This window comes from Betta splendens, chromosome 5, assembly GCF_900634795.4.
Source record: "Betta splendens chromosome 5, fBetSpl5.4, whole genome shotgun sequence".
Classification (NCBI taxonomy): Eukaryota; Metazoa; Chordata; class Actinopteri; order Anabantiformes; family Osphronemidae; genus Betta; species Betta splendens.
Window position 1 is genome coordinate 10,364,320 of NC_040885.2, and position 19,821 is coordinate 10,384,140.

The following is a 19,821-nucleotide window of genomic DNA, read 5'->3' on the forward strand; positions in this document are numbered from 1 at the left end:
GCTTAATGTCGTGAGTGGGCGACTCCCCGTCGGCCACAGGTGTTTAGCAGATGACGGCCCAGCGTCCTCCATCCCCTCAAACAGCAGACTCCGAGCATCGTGCAGCATCCCTGTCATCAGAGGACTAAGAGGCATCATCCATTGGTTATCCTGCCTCTTCTTTTCACTGGAGTCAGCGCTGATTAAGAGTCTCTCTCTCTCTCTCTGGCCGCGTACGTGCACCTCGACAACACATTAGCCGGGCGTCCGGCGACGGGACACGGTTACGGGAGGAACGTGTTGATCCACGGGTCACGGCAACAGTAACCAACCACACAGTGCTGGCGCTCGTTTTGGGCTTAATTACCGTTCTATAAATAAAGACGTAGCGAGCCAGTCGTCTGTGGGAATTCTTCCTCCCGTTTCCACCGCGCACCTTTGTGGCACGCAGTCCACCGGCTCGCGTTACACTGGAGTCAAAAGCGAGAGAGGAGAGGGCGTTTGACCAAAGCACGGCCGTACGTGCAGCTACACTTCTATGGCAGCGTTGGCCTGGAGGATGCGTGGGCCGGGAGTCCAGAGGAGCTTCAAACGCACCTTCTGGCATCTCCCCAGTTTTCCAGAGGTGTGGTTTGGAAAAACGCCGACGTGGAAACCCACAGAAACAAAACAAAAAGCAAGTCTAAACAACATCAGCAGAAACAGCACGACTACTAACAGTAAAAGACAAAAACCTGGGGTTTATTTGTGAGGTCGTGGATGCAGTAACCAGACAGGCTGAAGCAACGTAAGGAACGCTTGACTTCATAACTACACACTTGACCTGAGAAAGCTAAAATCTATAAAGCAAACAGAAGAATGAGACCTGCGCTGATCCTGCAAACAGGACACAGCCCCGGGTTTCACTCCATTGTTTGTTGCTGACAGGAAACACCGGAGCTATTCTATAATTGCAAACCTTGATTCCACTGAACTTCCTGCCGACTCAGGCCTCAATTACATCCCAGCAAAACCTGGCACGTCTCCAGAGGCACAGGTCTCACTTTCAAGACAATGGGGCAAAATGGAAAGGGAAAGTCCAGGAACAGGTGACTTGATGTGAGATAAGCCCATCACGCAATATAAGGCTGTTTCCCTGTCTGATGCCTGAAACGGGACAGACTAAGAGCTGGAACGTCGCAGAGAACTTCACCGTACGCTAGTGACTGGCTATCAAAGCATGGCTCATCGTACAGTACGTGACGATTGGGTGGACGATAGCAAATATTATATAATACAATACTTACATGACATTTACTTATCAGCTGTCCCCATGTTTGGCAGTGACAGATAAAGGAAGTCTCAGAGTCTGCATAGATAGCTGCCTTTAAATGGAACTCTCTGTTTGTGCTGCGGTGACACAGCAGCTGAGTGTGAGCTGTCCAGGACATGTGGGACTTAAACAGGTAGAGAGGCCCCATTGTTTCCTGACGGGAGGGAATCAGACGGGCCTTTGTGTGTGCGCGCGTGTGTGAGCGGGAACCTGACAACAACGCGTTCCTAAGCAACCACACGCGTTGCACGCACACGTCTGTCACTTCCTCCAACTCGGGTTCGCGGGTCCCTCTGAGGCGCCGGTCGCCCTGTTCAAAGTTTACCGGCGCTGTGACGTCCCTTCGGGCTGCAGGCTGCAGACACGATCTGAGGCCTGGAAAGAGGAAGCAGGAAGTAGGAAGTAGGTCTATTCTGAGCGCGTGCACAGAGTTCAGCCTGTCCTCGCGCTTTGCAGCGCTGACATATGAACTCCGTATAACTGCTGAGGCGGCGATCTTGTGCCGGCCAAGCACCAGGCTGAGCAGCCGAAACAACGAGCCCTCTGTACGTCCACAGCGTGTTGTCACGCGATGAAAAGCGCAGCACAGAGTCTACGTGTACGTGCACTGCAGGCTCACCTGTTCACCCGTACGCTGGAAAACATGAAATGAAACACTGGTTTAAAGGTGGGTTTTTGTCACAGCCACTTATTAACTCAAAAGCCTCGAAAGTCCCTTTAAAGTTGGCAGATGACCACAAAGTGGTGTTCAAAATTAAGTATTCACGTTGTGGTGAGCTGTAGGTGAATCATGCAGTCAGTTACAAGTCAGCTTCACTGTAGCCATGCGTCAATAAACTCAAGGATTTGTAAGATAAGCTTCCGACTTCATCCAGGTGACGCACCCATCAGCGCCCCAGCCACAAGACCTTATCCTCCATTGTCCTGATAATGATGAAATAATTATGGCCTATGGTCCCACAAAAGTTGCCCATTCGCCCATTTAGCTGCTGTGTATGAGGGAATTTAAGGTTATTGGGGAAAAAACATCTGTAACTGTTACTATAAATAGAGCTGATGTGAGTTCTGATGATAAAAAGTTCAAACACTGCCTGCTTCACAAACACACACACGCACAAACAAAACATTGCGTCATTTCATGTTCGGAGTGCAATGGGTTCAGCGCCTCTTGGGAAGCAGGTGTAAATAAATCAAGGAGTTATGTTTTACCTGCTGCACTGTTGCCAAAAAAATAGAATGTGTTAAAAAACAGGTCTAGTAAGGAGTATTTTAAAAAGAGACAAATTAATATGTTTATAAACACTGTGTCGTCATATAAATTATTCAGTAATACAAATCTTAATAAAAATATGATTACATCATGTATCCGAAGGTGACACCAAGAAATCAGTTTTAATGCTGACTGTGTATTTTACCTGTATGGTTAACGGAGCACCTGCGAGCAGACATTTTGAATGTTTGAGACATTTTGAATGATGATTCGCGTGACTACAGCGCCACCTGGTGGCACGTTGTGTGAACTGTTCTGGTTACTTTACGGCTGTGCTCAGTTCATTAAAGCCCTTTCTTTTTGACAGCAACACAATTTTTTAAACAGTGTGATAAAAAATAACGACATATTTATGATAGTTATAGTATTTCTCCTAAAAGGCTACGATCTACGGATCCGAGTTTACCGAAGACATAATCCCATAAAGCACCAAAAAGTTCATTGTGCTGTCGTGAAGTCGATGCTCGGTCGTTGTAGTCGGGGACGTAAACTAAATTCTTGAAATTACATTAAATGTAAAGTCGATCCATTATTATTATTCACATGAGCCTTAACCCATAGAAAAGATTAGACCTCATGCGTTTTACTATAAATTCCCAGTGTAATCAAAGCTTACCTGAACACGTGGACGATTGATCCTACCCTTCTGTTTGGTGCAGGACTGTTATAAACTCTTGTAGCCTGCAGGGTCGCTGATACAATATATATATAAAAGGCTGCAAAATGTGTTTTATTAAGTGACAATGAGCTACTGGTCTGAAAATCAAACCCCAAAACGATTTCCTCCAGACTGCCGAAACCCGGGATCGAACCAGGGACCTTTAGATCTTCAGTCTAACGCTCTCCCAACTGAGCTATTTCGGCGAGCCGACGACTTCACGGCGGAGGACGGTTGATATACTAAACATGTGTTGTATGTTTTGTTGTTGCTAATGTGTGCTTCTCCTCATCCGAGCATGTCTCTAGCGAAGTATCACGGGCTACGTTAGCTTAGGGAACAAGGAACTTTCTAATGCCACTCACATAAAATAGCCTGAGATAAAGGTCTGATGTTAGTACTGTAATTATGATGTAATTATATATAAAAACAAACGATATAGTCATTTGTAAATCAAATGTAGATTACTAGAAAGTCGCATTGCATTTTATAACGTTTTAACACAAGGTGGCGACATCGGTGCCTTTAAAGCCCCGGTTGTTATGAAGTAAAACGTAGCAGCTGTGTTTAGATTCATTTTACAGGAATTATTCAATATTTACAAAAACGACAATCAAAATAAACAAATAAAAATTATTTGTTAAACTAAAATAACGACACTACTTTTATTTACACTATGGACGTGCATATCCAGTCTTGTTTACAGTTTTCTATATTTTTGAAGGGCCATTAAAAGTCAACTGGGCTAATTAAACGTTTACATCAAATACTTACTGGAGACAGAGTGCGTCTGTTGTCGTTCCAGTAATCAAGCTCTGATCACGTTGTCTGATGTGTCGCTTCAGATGGACGGTTCACCATTAATGACAAAGGAGGGACGAAGTTACCAGTGCAAGGCTTTTTTGAGTTCACCATCACCCTCATCATCATCATCACAGTATGAGATCACAGGCTGGGACAGACAGACAGATGGGAATCTGGGCAGGTTGTTCTAATCATTCTGCACTTACCATTAGTATTTGTTTTTCTCTTCTAATGCATCTCTGCAGTGATGCAGTGCTGTCCCTTTATTAGTCATACCGTGTTCCAGTGCCAGCATCCACTCACTCTAGGCCTCCTTTCCTCCTAATCTGCCTCCCCTCTTCTCCCGCTCCCCCCGTCACTCTCCCCCGTTTTTTGTTCATCCGTCATTCCTCCAAGGTGACTTTCCTTCCTTCACAGACGCTGCAGCTGTTCCCCGCTTTGTTCTGGGAGGCCCGAGTGTGGATAAGAGATGAGAGAGATGCGGACGGGCGGAATAAAGAAGAAGGAGAACCAGGGGAGGAAATGGGGGTGTGGAGGGGGGAGCGCGCTGATGAGATTACGGCAGCGGGATGGAGGAATGTGCAGCGCCCATTCTCTGAGCAAACAGAGGCGGCGAACATTCACGCCCACGTACGCGGGCAGGTTTGTTTTTGAATAGTAAGAAAATGAAGTGTCAACACGGAGAGGCCGAGCTGCCTCGACAGATGTTTACCTGACTAACAAGTTTCTTCCTCATTACCATCGGTGATTAGCACAGTTGTCACATCACAGCGAGACGGAGCGGGGGTTCACCGCAGTCAGCACTAAATACTGCAAGTATCTGGGACGGGGTTTCTAAATTTAGGGATCAGAGGAACAGGGAGTGGGAACGGGAGATGTAGAAAAGGCACGGACAGCTGGAAGAAAGAGAGACAGGTTTGGAAGGTAAGGTGCGAAGGATGAGATATGGAGGAAATCCCAGGTCACTTGGAGCAGGATTAATCAAAGCAGCTCCCGGGAAGTGCTGTAAGACCAGTGGCCAAACTTTCTTTTTAAAGGCCCAACAAATTGGCATGTGCTAATATTTACACACCACCCTACATCTCTGTATAATTTTTTAAATGACTTGGGTTGTTAAGGCAGAATTATAATGCTTCATGGTTTTGCAAGTTAGAAAAGCCTTTTTTTTCTTTTTGTTATTTCAGTTATGTGTATAAAATAGAAACAGAAATGCACCCACCCAGACATAATCATACATAAATACTAGATGACTTCCTGTCAGAGATCATGGAGTAACAAACAGAGATGGTTGAGCTGAGATGGTTCCATTTTTAGATAGATCACCTTTTTAATACAGATTCTGCTCTGTTCTATACAATAACACATCATATAAATCTTATACAATACTAATATTTCTCTATACAAGTGGTCATAAATGTACATTACAGTGTACACTGATACAGTATTAACACAAATACGCTTACATGTAGATTCTCTGTACAGTAACTTTCCGTTTCACTCAGTGGCTGATTTTCTGTCCGGCAGATGATTGTGACCAAAGAAAAGTTTATTTCGACTAAAGCCCAAAAACATTGCTTCGATATTTACATCCCTGAAAATGTACATGAATACACAAGGTTTGTTTACTTCAGCCTGGCTCTCAAATAGTGTAAAAAGGGGTGAGGATGAAGGAGGCGACAGCCCGCAGTCCAAGGAGCTTGTCTGGACTTCGAGTCCGTTCTACTTTCTGACGTAAAACCTCAGCTACTGTTTTATTAACACCCAGGATACATACCCATAATAAGGGATTCAGGGCTGGTTTATTGTTTTATGTCCAGCATGCCTGGAAATGAGACATGAAGCCCTGAGGAGAAAGAGAGATACAGATAAACAGCAGAGTGTGACGTGTCCAGGACTCAGTGCAGAGCCAGCGAAAGTGTCCAAGAGCTGCAGCTCTGGCCTCCAGAGCGATCGACAGCTACTGTAACGCGACATGGCCCATGTCAGTCATTGGTTTCACCCTTTTACATTTCACTGGTTAAGATTTGCACTGACTACAGAGATAGCTTGGATGAAGTTTTCACAAAATATTGCCCTTTGAATCCCACTTAAAACTGAAGCGATATAAGATAAGTAATATTACAGTGGGCTGTCATATACACATAGTTACAATTTGTCCACACAATTAGCTTTCCTGTCATTCCTACTGACCTCCTGCGGTTTTTAGAAGATTACATCCCCTCTCTTCTCTCCGCTCGCTATAATCTAAAGCTGAACAGGAAACCGCCGTTCTGCGTTCACATTCTCTTTGTTCGCATCCGCGGGGTCATTGCTTTGCTCGCGATCGTTTATTGTACACGAAACACGCGCTCGTTCATTAATTTACGCAAGCGCACACGCCGACGAACACAGTCGCACGAACATCCACACACCAGTTCCGCCGTCACGTTTGACATAGTAACGTTCTCCTCATGGTGCTCAGCCAACGAAGGCCGACTCGCTTCTCTTTTTTGCAGTTTTCTGGTAGTTTTGTGAGAACCTGTAAACTTTGAATCTGAATCCTTGGATTTTAATGCCGTGCCATTTGCTTATACCTTAATAGTATTTGCAAACTTTCTTATACCTATTGTTGTAAACATACAGCAAAACACTCAGCACCAGGGTAACGTAGTCATAAATTATAACTCGGTTAAAGCCTGAAAATAATTTTCAAAAGAAATAAGAAAGACTTCCTTCAATAATTTCTCACTGAGAATATCTGTGCAGGTAGATGTTGGTGTGCTTTCACAGATAATGACTAAATGATGACCACTCATATATATATGTCTGTAAATGTGTGTAACCTGTGCATATGTACATGCACATGCAAGTTCAAAGTGTTTGCTAATCCTCGCCCTACACTGTAGTATCTTCGCTAACCATGGCTATGTTCGGCTCGTAATGGTTGACCACTATTGCCATGGCGACACAGTGGCCATCTTGTTCGTCTCGACTATTGGACTAATGAGGGTGTGTGTAGAAAGGGTCAGGATTTCCTCATCTGGACGGAGCTAAAGGTCATGGAGGTCGCCCTGACCTATGTAAACTAACGGCTTTCCTTTCTTCTTACACGAAAAATCCACTTCTAGCAAACTGACAAGATGCGAACTCTTCCGCCAACTCACACACGCACGCACACACACTCACGTGTGCTCACTGAACACCAGCCTCATTCCCTCACTGCCTCCGTGAGGCATCGGTCTGTGCCGTCGCTGGCCTCCACCCTCGGCTTTCGAGTCTTCCTCTGCCCCCCCTCCACCCAGGAGTTATGTATGATGGTGCCCCCGCTCGGAGCGGGGTCCACCTGCAGGAGGGACACCACCCTTTTCTTGACCCGGGTTTTCAGCGCTCGCCGCAGCTTCTGCCTGGTGAACGCGTAGAGCAGAGGATGAAAGATGGTGGTTCCGTAAGCCATGGCCAAGAAGCAGAGGCGCAGGCGCACCAGGCCGTCGCTGGGGCCCAGACACAGGATCAGAACGTTGACCGCGGACAGAGGGGCCCAGCAGCCCAGGAAGGTGGAGATAATGATCAGGGACATCTTTAGGACGCGGCGCTGGCGCTCCCTGCGGTCCCTGTGCCTGCGCACCGCTCGCCTCAGGGCGATGATGGCCGACACCGAGGCCTGGACGCCCATGGAGGAGGCCGGCAGCGGCGCCGTGGCGTGGGCCTGCGCCGCGGCCGAGGCCGGGGTCGGGGACGCGGGGGTGGCGGGGGTGGTGGCGATGGGGGTGGTGGCAGCGGTGCTGACAGTAGTCACTGTCGCGCCGCTGTCGGACATCCCCGGGGGCATGGAGGAGAGGGGAGGGGGCGACGTGGGCGTCGGGGTGGAGGAGGGGATGAGGGGCGGGTGGCTGAGGTTTTGGTTCTGGTTGGAGGACACTACCTCCGTGGGCAGGCTCAGGTCCTTCCTCCTCTGCCGCCTGCAGCGGATCCTGCAGGTGGAGTCCTTGGCGCGCGTGCTCCGCATCATGTGGGAGCCGATGCGGATGTTCAGGGCCTGTAGGATCCGCGAGTAGGTAAACAACATGACGGCCACGGCGATGAAGAAGCAGGGGACCTGGAGTAACAGGTGGTAGTACATAGCCATGCCGGTGTAATACCCCTGCCCTCCGACACACAGTAGAGTCCGGTTCTGCCACACTGGGGGCAGGTGGTGGGAGAGGGAGGAGGGGTGACTTGTGGGTAACGGGGAGGGAGCGGCGGAGGAAAAAACGGTGGTCAGTCCGGTGGTGAGCTCGGGGTCGCGGTTCTGCCGCTCCGGCTCCTCGTCCTCGCCCTCGTCCTCGCCTGACGAGAAGAAGTCTCCCTCCAGGAAGGGCAGGAAGAAGACGGCGAGGGACATGGCCCACACCGCCGCCAGGAGCAGCGTGGCGCGCCGCGGCGTCAGCAGGCGGCTGGCCGGGCGCACCGAGATGTCGTAGCGGTCCAGGCTGATCACCAGCACGTTGACGGCCGTGGCCACGCTGGTGAAGGTCACGCAGGCCTCGTGGAAGCAGCAGAGCGTGGCCAGGCTGCCCACGCCGCTCTCGCCGGCCGGCAGCAGGATCACGGCCGCCGTCAGCGGCAGGCACAGCACGCACACCAGGATGTCCAGCACGTGGAGGTTGACGGTGACCAGGTTGCTGACGGAGTCCACCAGGTTGGACTGGGCGCAGTAAAGCACCAGCACGGTCAGGTTGCTGCTGAAGCCCAGCACCAGCTCCAGCATCAGCACAGTGGTGAGGGACACCTGAAAGCCCAGGGGGTAGGGGGTGCTCCACCCCTCCTCCACGCCCACCGCGCCCCCGCCGTCCAGTGGGCCCGCCCCCTGACCGTCGCTGGTCTCCAGAAGGTCACGGTAGCCTTCGGTCTCCATTGACACCACGGCGCTCCTTCACGCATAGCAACAGCGGCCGCCGCGCCAGACCATGCCCCGCCGGCCCTCGCCCTCCGGCGTCGACGAGGCGGACGTGAGGACGGTGACCGTGGATCTACGGCTGATTCTGCAGAGAAACAGAAAAGGGGAAGAAGGAGAAGAAGTCACAGGCGGACGTTCACCTGAATGAAGCGAGTACAAATCAAAAGTTCCGCACGGCAGCCGCAGCCATGAGCTGATTGGAGCCATGGGGTGCAGTTCAAGCGGCAGCTGATGGCCCGCGATGTCCTGCTGGGCCCAGGCACCTAGACAACGTCCCCATAGAGACGAATATGGACCAGGCTGCTGTGCAGATCAGACGACCCCGGAGCAGCCTACAATCCAGTGAGGCTGAGTTCTGTTGCAAAGACGGCACTACAGCTTCTCATGGGCCTGAGTGGGTGGATGTTTGATTCATTGTTACGCAACATGCATTAGAGGATGTGGGTCAGGAACAAAGGTTTAAGGATGAAGTAAACACGCCGCAAAAAAATCAGCCGCAAAACACCTCCTTAGGATAGACAGGCAGGTGAAGACAGTTAATCATGCAGTAATTCATTAAACACCTAAATGAAATCTTCTTCCGCATCCTTTGTTTTTCCGCTCTCCGGCATCAGTAGGTGAGTGTCAGCTCTTACCTTGAAGGCCAGAGGCAGCGGGGACACAGTGGAGAGACCGTGCAGTGCGTGTCAACATCGCAGGCACCCAACTGAGGGTGGCAGCAGTTAATCGCTCTCAGAGGGAGGCGTAATGAAGACGAATGGATCAATGATTCGCAAACAGTGGCGCATAAAATATTCCATCAGTGGAAGAGCGGCTCCATCTTTCCGCTCCGCTCGCAAACCTCCCAACATCCCGGCCCCCGTCTTCGTGTACCGACAGGCAGCGCTTTGCATGTGGAGCACGCTGTCCACAGCTGGATGCCGGAGCCGATGGGGCGCTGGTTGATTCCGCACCTGAACCCAGACTGTCCTCAGACGGCTCGAGGAGAGGCGACAGGTGTGTGTTGAAGGCAGCACTGACCCCAGTCTTTGCTGTCACCCCTTCCACCTCCATGCGGCTTTTGTTCTCACCCTCTCGTTTTTTACAGTTTTTCCACCCATTTGTCATGTGGAAAGGCCCCGCGGGCAGAACAGGACTCAGTGTGGAACAGTGGTCTATCTTAATCCACTAATGGGTTCCATGGGGTTTGCAGCTTTGCTGGAACATTGATTTAAAGCATCATCGATCTGCCAATTTAACAAGCCTCAGGCATGGGACCACAAAGACAGACTCACTATCTCATCCTCTCACAAGTACCTGTGGGCTCATTTTGGGCGCTGTATAAAATAGTTGTGGTGGCTGCGAACAAATTAGATCTATTACTTGTTTTGAACACCAGCTGCACTCAAAGAACCTGTTGTATTCATTTAGGCGCAAAGTCCTGGGCTGAAGTGAAAGTGACCAAAGGAAGTGTTACAGCACTGTTGTCTGCTTTCACAGACAGAGTAAAAATGGACCAACTTCGATCCCCTCTTCTCGGTTTGGACTATTTACTCTGAGTGGTGCCCCAGTGGGCCACCTCTGTGGAATGTAATCAAAACCTATTGTTTTTACACTCATCAGAAAGATGCTGCAGGACCAAACAACGGAGCAGCAGTGGAGACTTAAAAAGCAGTAAATGTCTGTTTTATTCATTCATTCAAGTCATCACTGACTTGACTGACTATGATGATGATTACATTAGGTCTGTGGACGGGTTAAATGAGAAACACCACAGCAACAAGTGAACGATGAGTCAGGACAGAGTGATGCGATCGGACGCTAAAAGATACGACGGCAGCTAAAAGAGTAAAAGCACGACAGCACATCAGGAACACCTTTATATGAGCAGCTGTGACTCTGAGCTTCAGGCACAACACAATGAACACGTGCAGACAGGATGCTCAGCTTTGGGTAGTTTAAATGACCAGCGCTTGTAAACTGTTAAAGGTAAATGGTCAGACTCAAGCAAACAGAACAGCAGGTCCTAAATATTACAGATATAAATTGGTTGGTTTGATTCAGTTCTGCTGAATCATCCTATTGATTTACACATCATCAAATCAGTTACTACTGTATAAATGTCCTCTGTCGTCAACAACGGAATACACAACAGAAGCCAAATAAAGCGTCCCCTTGGGTCAATATATGGAATCAAAGGAGTAATTATCTACAGGTTTCCAGTACTTTGACTTTGCAGGTGTTTACTTCAAACCCAGAGTCTCGGTTACTCCAGATTCTGGGCCTTGCTCCAAAACAACACGAGCACGCCGGCAGTGTCACAGACTGCACAGACCCCGCTGTCAGTGTTATTATAGGTGTTGTGTAGGAGATGACAGGTTGTCAAGCCCCTTCTCACAATATCCAAGGTTAAGCGCCGGCACACATTCTGTTGTCAAAGTCAGACTTTTGGACTCTCTTGATTTACTGCACTTTATCTTCTCTAAATCATTTCGGTCCAATGGTGAGACAGAAAAAGCTGGCGTGCTTGGACCCAGAGAGCAGCAAGTGTTTATTATTAGCACAGCTCATGTTATTAATGAGAAAAATGAAATGTACCAGATATTTTCCAACATAATCTAATGGCTTAAAAACCACCTTAATAATACAGTAAGTACATTTTAATGTTGCGTGATTCTCTCTTTAATGAATAGAGACACACTTCACTTATTTCAACAAGATGCACATCGGAGAACTGCATTTCTAGGTCAGTGCACCTGCCACAGAAGCTAAATGCACACAGCTCCAGACACGTCTGAAGCCAAGCAGAAGAAGCGCTTTATTAAATCTGGCCCTCGGTGTCATGACTGTCCGTCGTGCTGCTGTGCGCCGGGGTCTCAACCTGCCGCCGCCACCGCCGCCGCTGCTGAAAATGCTGATGCGGCAGCGGTCCTGAGGCTGCGCTCTCCCCTGCAAGCTGAATGTGACAGCGTGGTTTATACCTGTGAGCTTGCTAATTATTTAAATGTAAGCACGAACCGTGGCCTCTGGGAAACTTTATGCGCTTACTTAGCATTTTTCTGACAGTGTCACAACTTCCTGCTGAAGACAGACTTTCTAACAGGAGCTAATTTTGCGGATGATTTTACTGATTGTTAACTAAACTAAATTCTGACTATTTGTGTGAAATCCCAAGATTTATGACTGGAAGTGAACCAGACAGATTTCAGAACTGTCTCCGGCGGCCGACATCTGTCCATCAGATGTTAATCAGTCCCGTTTAGCAGCACACGCCTCCCTTAAGGTCTGAGTAAGCTCCACAATTGATTGCTTTGAGTAGTGCCTGTTGAGACCTCTTCTTCTCTTCAGTGCATTTACTGCCGCTTACATTCGGATGCTGGAGATTATCTAGGTCCTTTAAGTGTCAGGTGAAGCGTCACTGCAATTAACATGACAATAACAATAATAACAACAATAACCCAAGATTTGCAGAATGTATTGTATAAAAAACATGAGACTGGGAAGAAATAATGTGTTGCTGCCTGGTTGCTCAGATAACAGGAAGCATGTTTGCTGGAGTTCCCTGTTTCTGGCTACAGAGGCGCAGTAGCAACGGCGTAGCTTGACTCTGGTTTATGTACATGCGGACTTCCATCCACATGATTCTGCATTAATAGACCCATCATTCAGCTGTGAAATGTCAGCGCAAAATGTTGAGACTAGAAAGAGGCTTTCGCTTCTTCAGCCTATGAGACTGACACTAAAAGTTGACATTTAGGGAAGAGAGGGAAGCAGAGGACGGACAGGAAACAAGGGAATTAAATCAGAAAAAAGAGAGAGCGGCACAGGCGGCGCTGACTCATGCTCGTCTTAGGTATTCCCAAAGTCCGCATCCAGAGAATCGATCAAAGGCTTAATTTTCTCACTCAATACATCCAGCGGGCGGCCACCAGCTGGACGGCAGCGCTGCTGGCCGGCCTCCAGCAAATCAGGCCGGACCCGGCGCCGGCACATCCTCGCCAGGGTCCCAGAACCCTCCGCTCGCTCCGGATCAGACGTTCGGCACATTCAGTGTGTGACGAAGGCAGCGGGATCGGAGTTGAGCACCGTAAACATTTAAAATGGGCCACCGCGAAACCTGCCAAGGCTGCAGAAGACACACGAGCGCGGCGTCGTCCGCCGTGCATCGCTCGCTGCCGCCGCCCACGCTGCCTCCCACCGCCGGCCCACACGTTTTGGCTGTGGGCTCCTCGCAGCCGAAGACGGACTGCCGCTATCTGAGGTGAACCACGTCACGTGCGCTCAAGAAACTGTTGAAATCCAACGGCTCTGGAGCCCGACACTGGTTTGAGGGAGAGGGAAAGTGAGATAAAAATGGGAGGTGGGTGCAGCGGGGGAGTGATGGATGGGTGAGAGGCTTAGGGGTGTGCAGATGGATGCTGAGTCGCGTGCTCGCTGGAGGGGAATGTTTGTTCCCCGCTCTCCACCTCCATCCATCTCGCTTTTGAATAGTCCCAGTTGCGCCGCCTCGCCTCCCTCCTCACCATCCATCTTACAGCCGGAGCGCGGCTCCGCGCGCTCTACAATATCGTTGTGTAATCCCCCCCAGATAACCTGGATTGACTGGTTTGTGATTCGGAATACTAAGCCGGCGCTTGATAATGAAACCGAGCAAGTAGCCGCTCTCGCCGAGGAGCGAGATCGAGGACGGGTGCGTCCAGCCAGTTCACATCCCACAGTTCTGACACGCTGGAACCACGTTAGCTCACGGCTTTAATCTATAGGAGCTCTGTATAGGACGAGGGTCTCCGGTCCATAGGGGGCGAGGTATCATTACCACCTGACAGCATGTTCGATGGTTTCCATTTGGCTCCACCATTCATTAAAACCCCTCCCCAGTGTCCTATATGCAGCGATGACATCCCGAGACTATAATTTTGCTATTATACGTGCCACCCATCAATAACCACCAATCAAGGCTGTCACACAATCAGAGGTCTATAAATCAAGAGGGAATCTAAATCAAGTGTGAAGAACAAACCTGGGCCAACTTCAGATGAATGTTTATGAGCACTGAAGCAACAGCAATGACAAAAAACAGGTAAAAAAGGGAAACACAGAGCTGTTCTGTCTGTTATATTAACAAGTACTGGATATTCTATGAACTCTGAAGGGACTGGTTGCATTTCTAACAACACTTGTCTTCATGACACATACGTGGTGTGGACAGAGAAGCCCGTGCGCTGCACCCACTCGGGACCATTTGTGTTGTGTGGGAATGTCGTGAATGAACGGACAAGTCATAGTTGGTCAGTTTAACGTCACTCAGGAGACAAAGCAATAGATTAGTGGCTTAATTGGCTCATGAACACACACACACACACACACACACACACACACACACACACACACACACACACACACACACACACACACACACACACACACACACACACACACACACACACACACACACAATCAATCTAATGATCCTAAACTGCTGCAGAGCCTCTAGTTTACTCACATTTAAATGCAAGAGTCAGGACGTGACTTTGGTTCATACATGCAGAAGCACACGGGCTGCAAAAACTGTGCTGTGGCTCAGCAGGGAGCAGGAGATGTAAATGCTGCCTTCAGTCATAGGCTCTTTTCCAAAAGCCCACACTTAACCCATTGCTACACGGCACTGCTAGAGGTCAAGTGTTCTCTTCAGCACAGCATTTCAGTCCAAATTTGTTACAGCCAGCACATTAATATAAAGGACAATCTGTAATATGCAGTTCTCACCTTCAGCTTAAATTTAATCAGACCTGGCCTCAGCAGATCAGATCAATCCAATCTGCCTATGCACCTATCTATGAGTTACTGTCTGAAAAAGACTCCATCTCACTGTCCATGACCTATCATGATTTAGAGAAGAGAATCTGAAGGCAATAGAGTGGGAGCAGAAGAATAAGTGAAACTGATGGGGCACCGGGAAAAAAAGAGCGAAGACGTCTGCACCAGGTTAAAATGATTAAGCTATTTCACTCCAGAAGGCAATTAGTGCTCAATTAATGCCATTTATCTCCCACAGACAGGAGGCCAGTATCATTGGCCAAGAGGAAAGAGCATCACTGCAGGCATCTGTACTATCACACCATAATGACAGACAGAGGTTTCACCCGGGGGAGGCAAAGATCAACACGCTCATAAATACACTGCGGTTTCATAGGAAAACCATTAAGAGGGGGCCAAAACAAACGAGATGCACCCTTAACTGCTAGTGGCAGCAAGATGCAAATGTGAATGTAATTACATGAAAACATACCTAATGTGCATGAATAATGTACATTGCAGCGTTAACATGGAAGACGCGGGCCCAGCGTCCACAGAGCCTTTCTAACACGACTCCTCGCTTCCATCTTGCCTCTGGCTCCCTGCTGTTTGTGGTCACTCCACTCTGCTCATCTAATGATTTACTGTCCCACGTCATCTCTCTATTTGCTTTTCATGTGTTTGCCATCATCCTTCTCTTTTTTTTTTTTTTTGCTTTTGTCCTGCGTGGAGATGTGCGGCGTCTCTCTCTGTTTCCACGCTCTCACGCACTTCAGGCGGCGCTGTTATTTACTATGTCGCGTTACTATGTCATGCAATGTGGTTTTAATTTCACACAGTGAATACGAGAGCGCTGACAAGAAAGATGAGCATCGATAGACAACACTACAATACGTGCATGGCAATAACTACTGTTTGTTGTAATTAGACGTTTTATTTCTATTTAGCTGTTGTTTTTGTTTGCCCAGTGCTCAAAATGCAGAACCTCGAGGCTTTGGCTCCGATAGGCTAATTAAAACGGATCAATAGCCAATCAAGTTAAAATGTTGTTCTTACAAGGAAACTAAAACCGTAAAATCTGTGGTTGTAGCGAAAGTTGCTGCTTGTTATGTAATCAACATAACTGGAAGAATTAAAATCACCTGCAGGAATGAACTTCACTGAAGAGCAAATGTATCTGTAAAAGCGTCCAGTCGCTCAAAATGGGGGCAAACCAGTAACGTAGCTGAACGCGCTCACGCGGCGTAAACACATTAATTTTGAAAGCCACCCACAGCACGGCTCTGTCCATCTCCTCTTCAGAGCTGTAACATAAAAGGTAAACAGGACTTTTTTAATCAGCCCATCAGATCAGGGGAACACGGCTCCTTTCCACGCTGAGCTGAAACCAAATCTGACAGCTCCCCCTAAGTACTGCGGCGTCTAGCTGGAGAGTGACATGTGTGGTGAATTTTTTCCCACCAGCAGCATCAAAGCTTCTCTATAAATATATGCACAGACGCAAACACACAATGACCCATATGCAAAGCAAACACACAGGCTGCCACCACGAGAGCCGGTGGAGATGGGAATACGCGAAAAAACAAATTTTCCTCAGGGATTCACAGCAGGGACTCGACGTGGAAAAAGGAAGGGAACACAGTCCTCGAGCATCCACACGGGTCCACAAACACAGACTGTAAAGCAGGAAACATCGATGCAGGGATGGGCTTCAACTCGCTCCCCTCAGTTAGACACTGTACAGTCAGAAAATGCATTTTGCACTGGAGAGACTGACTGGCAAAAGCGCAGACTTATGAGACACCAGCCATAAAAAATCCAACTATTTGTGTAGTAATAATACGATGCAGTGTCTGTTAAGCTTCATAACAGTAAAACTAGTTTTTATAACTAAACTGCAGGAGCCTTAACATCTGCTCATAATTTGAGAGTTCATCATGTTTCAGGTCGGCTCAATAAATGGAGACATTATCGTCAGAGAGCTGCGTGCTGCAAGAATGAAGTGAAAGCCAGCAATTACATGAAGAAACGCCGTAAGTCATCCAAAGCAAAAAGTGAACAGGAGTCTGTGGCAGCTTTAACGGGGACCGCCACGCGCACGTGATGCTGATCACCAAATGCAAACGAGCTGCAGGTTCAAAGTCCATTCGTTGGAATCAGAGCTAACCAGAGATTAAGATGCGGTGCATGGGGCCAGACCCGCAAAAACCACCAGAAGACCACTCTGCGACCCCGCAGCCGCTCAGTGCGGCAATTGAAAACTGTGCGCTCAAGGAGAGTTGCATTGTTGCCCTGCAGCAGTCACGCTAATTAGATTTGCTATTAAAGATAGAAAAGATGCGCTCGGAATCAAATGTTTTGCGCCGCGTTGAGTCCTCATTGGGCCAAGACCAATTAGTCACGTGCACCGAATCTCGTCTTATTAAGCCGATAAATGTCAGGGCATTATTTGGTGAACTGAGCAATATTCAAATGATCAAAGGACCGTCTTCGTGTCGAGCGTGGCGCGTCCATGTGACTGAATCATATCAACAATTTCAGCGGGACCCTGGAAATGTGAGACGCCGAGGATCAGAAACCCTCAAGGCTCCGTGGAACAAAACGAAACACATTAGTGGCTATATTTTTTCATTCCACACATCCTTTGTCATTTCTAATTCCTCATTATCAGTATGTTTTGTGTGTCTGGCAATGATGAACGGGACTAGAGAGCCATAACGGTCTGGAGAGGCTGACAGCGTTTTGTCCCACAGATCAGTCACTTCATGCCCGAAAACGCAAACAAGCCATTAAAATCAGCCGGTGACAGGTCCGGAGGCTGCTTCCAGGCCCGTCATAAGTGCTTGTATGAATATGAGATGATAGTCGCCTGCAGTCCGGCATCCAAACGGATTTGGACTGCCTCGTCCCTCCACTGGACAGCCCACCATTCAGGCATTTTACATAAGATGTACGTGCGTTTGAAAGTCGCGGAGCCTGTCAAGTTCAGGTGCCTCTATTAAAATGCAGCCGGGCGCTTTTAAAAAAAACGGTCGACGGAAAATCCTCACGAGGCTGAAGGCATTCACTTCACATCAAAACGAGTCCCGCCACACGGAGTGATGGAGACGAGTGTTGAACTTACCAGTTTGCTGAGTGGGAATTCCCTTTACATCCTACTGCAGGTGTCGGTGCGCAGCGCTAACGCGAGCACTGGACCCCGATCCACTCCAGCGTTCCTCAGGACAGCCGGCTGTCAGCCCAAAACGTGACCGGAATGATTTGCCTCCGTTTTGTCATAAATATTACAGCGGGATGGGGAGGGAGGGGGGGGGGGGGGGGGTCCACGGCTGCAGATAGGCTACGGAGCTCAGCGGCGGCTGGTGCCCGGTTACAAATCAGGTGATATCGCGGCGCTTTGTCGGTTCCCTTTTAATTCCCCATTCAACAAGGCGCGCAACACCTGTCCACTTTTACGCAGCGGACTTGTGCAGCATCCCACACACGGGCCGGCCGAACGCATGATTATGCGCTAACAGCTCGCCGGCGCGCAGTCGCTCCATCCCACCGACCAATACGGCGATGTGCAAGCGGAGCAGGGAAGGAGGGGGGAGGGGGTGGAGTGTTTTTTTTTTTCTTTTTTTTTTTTTGTTGGAAGGGGGTGGAGACAGAGATGCGGGAGGAGTGGGGGGGTGGGGGGGGGGGGGGGGGGGGGGGCGTGTAGCCTTTCACAAGGACGACCTGAGATTCCTCAAGGGTGAACGGTCCTCTGTAGTAATTCAATAAGATTTCCCAATTACCTGCGCCCCCCCTCCCTCCCTCTCCTGCTCCGAAAAAACATATTACACACACTTCACCTGATCTCCCTGAAAGGAAAATGACTGGATTCAGGCTTGTCTTGATAATCCGCCCCCCACAGAAGGAGGCTTGTGTAAACGCCTTGCTGCACACTGGGGGCTGTACACTCATGTCAGAGGCTAAATTTCTAGGTGGAGATTTTATTGCTAGCGGACCACAAGCTGCTTAAACAGGAAATTCATGAGGCTCACCTGGAAATATATATATTATATAATTATATTATATATATGATGGTGAACGCTCGGCCCCTGCGAGACACGTGCGGGGATCAAGGTCACGGGCTGTCGACGGCGTGACCTTGGGCACGCGCTGAATGTGAAGTCGCTGCAGTTCCCACGCTGATTCGCAGACGCCTGTTCCAGCGAGGGGCACGGAGTCCCGCGCAGGTGACTGTGTGAGATAACCTGTGACGAGGGAACACCTGGGGCCTCTGAGCAGAGCCGGGGCAAATGATGTCAGCTGGACATTAGCGGAGCGTGCGCAGAAAAATCCCCGAGAAATCCACCGTTGGCCTCATGCAAGTGTTTTTCCAGATGGATGTATTAAAAAAGCGGAGCAATATTGAGCTTCCGATGGCAAAACAACACAGCCTGTGAGGCCAATTTCATAAACTTTCCCATAATGTAAAGCTGCTTTGGCTGTAAGAAGGAAGAAGTGGTAAAAATAAGCTTTAATCTGCCCCGCCGTCTCCTGCCACATGATGCTGTGTCATCTGAATCCAAGCTGAGAGTAAAAAAATCACATTCTACATGCAAATACCTCCTACCTCAGACCTGTTACACCTGCATCTCAGCTGGTGGGACTCTTCCTGCCTGCAGCCTGCTCTGATGCCTCCATCATTCTTCCGGTGTATAAGCATCAAACCACAAAACGTGTAAAGGTACTGAACGTTTTGCTTGAGCTTCCTCTTATCGCACAAAAGCGATTCTGGCTCTGTTTCCGCACATTTAGCCCCCCGCCATCACCACATGTCCCCCCGTGGCCCACCGCTCGGCTTTTACTGTGCCACACATTTACGAGATACCTCCACTCCCCCGCGAGCACGCAGTCGCCTCCTTTTTATTTATTCTCTGTAACGTGAAACACAAAAACAAAGTGAATTGCCCTTGCTACCAATATGCATCTTGCGAAAAGCAGTCACACGCAAATGCAAAGCTAGCCTGTGATAAGGAGCATCTGCCAAACACCCACATGCCATATGCTTGTGTCACTCAGCCAAGGAAAAATACAGACAAACCTCGCAACGGGCACGCAAAATACCAAAAAGCAAA

The 19,821-nt window shown here is 48.8% G+C and overlaps 1 protein-coding gene and 1 non-coding gene across 2 annotated transcripts; both read right to left on the bottom strand.

Moving 5' to 3' along the window:
* Positions 1-3,352: 3,352 nt before the first annotated feature.
* trnaf-gaa (transfer RNA phenylalanine (anticodon GAA)) lies at positions 3,353-3,425 on the bottom strand. The gene has a single exon. It is a non-coding gene; the product is annotated as a tRNA-Phe (tRNA).
* Positions 3,426-5,325: 1,900 nt separating this feature from the next.
* On the bottom strand, positions 5,326-18,343 carry LOC114855793 (G-protein coupled receptor 22). The gene is made up of 2 exons (XM_029151269.3): positions 17,838-18,343; positions 5,326-9,023 (listed from the first exon to the last, which is right to left on the bottom strand). The coding sequence occupies exon 2, from the start codon at positions 8,894-8,896 to the stop codon at positions 7,211-7,213; it is 1,686 nt and encodes a 561-aa protein (XP_029007102.1). The 5' UTR covers positions 8,897-9,023; positions 17,838-18,343; the 3' UTR covers positions 5,326-7,210.
* Positions 18,344-19,821: the final 1,478 nt, after the last annotated feature.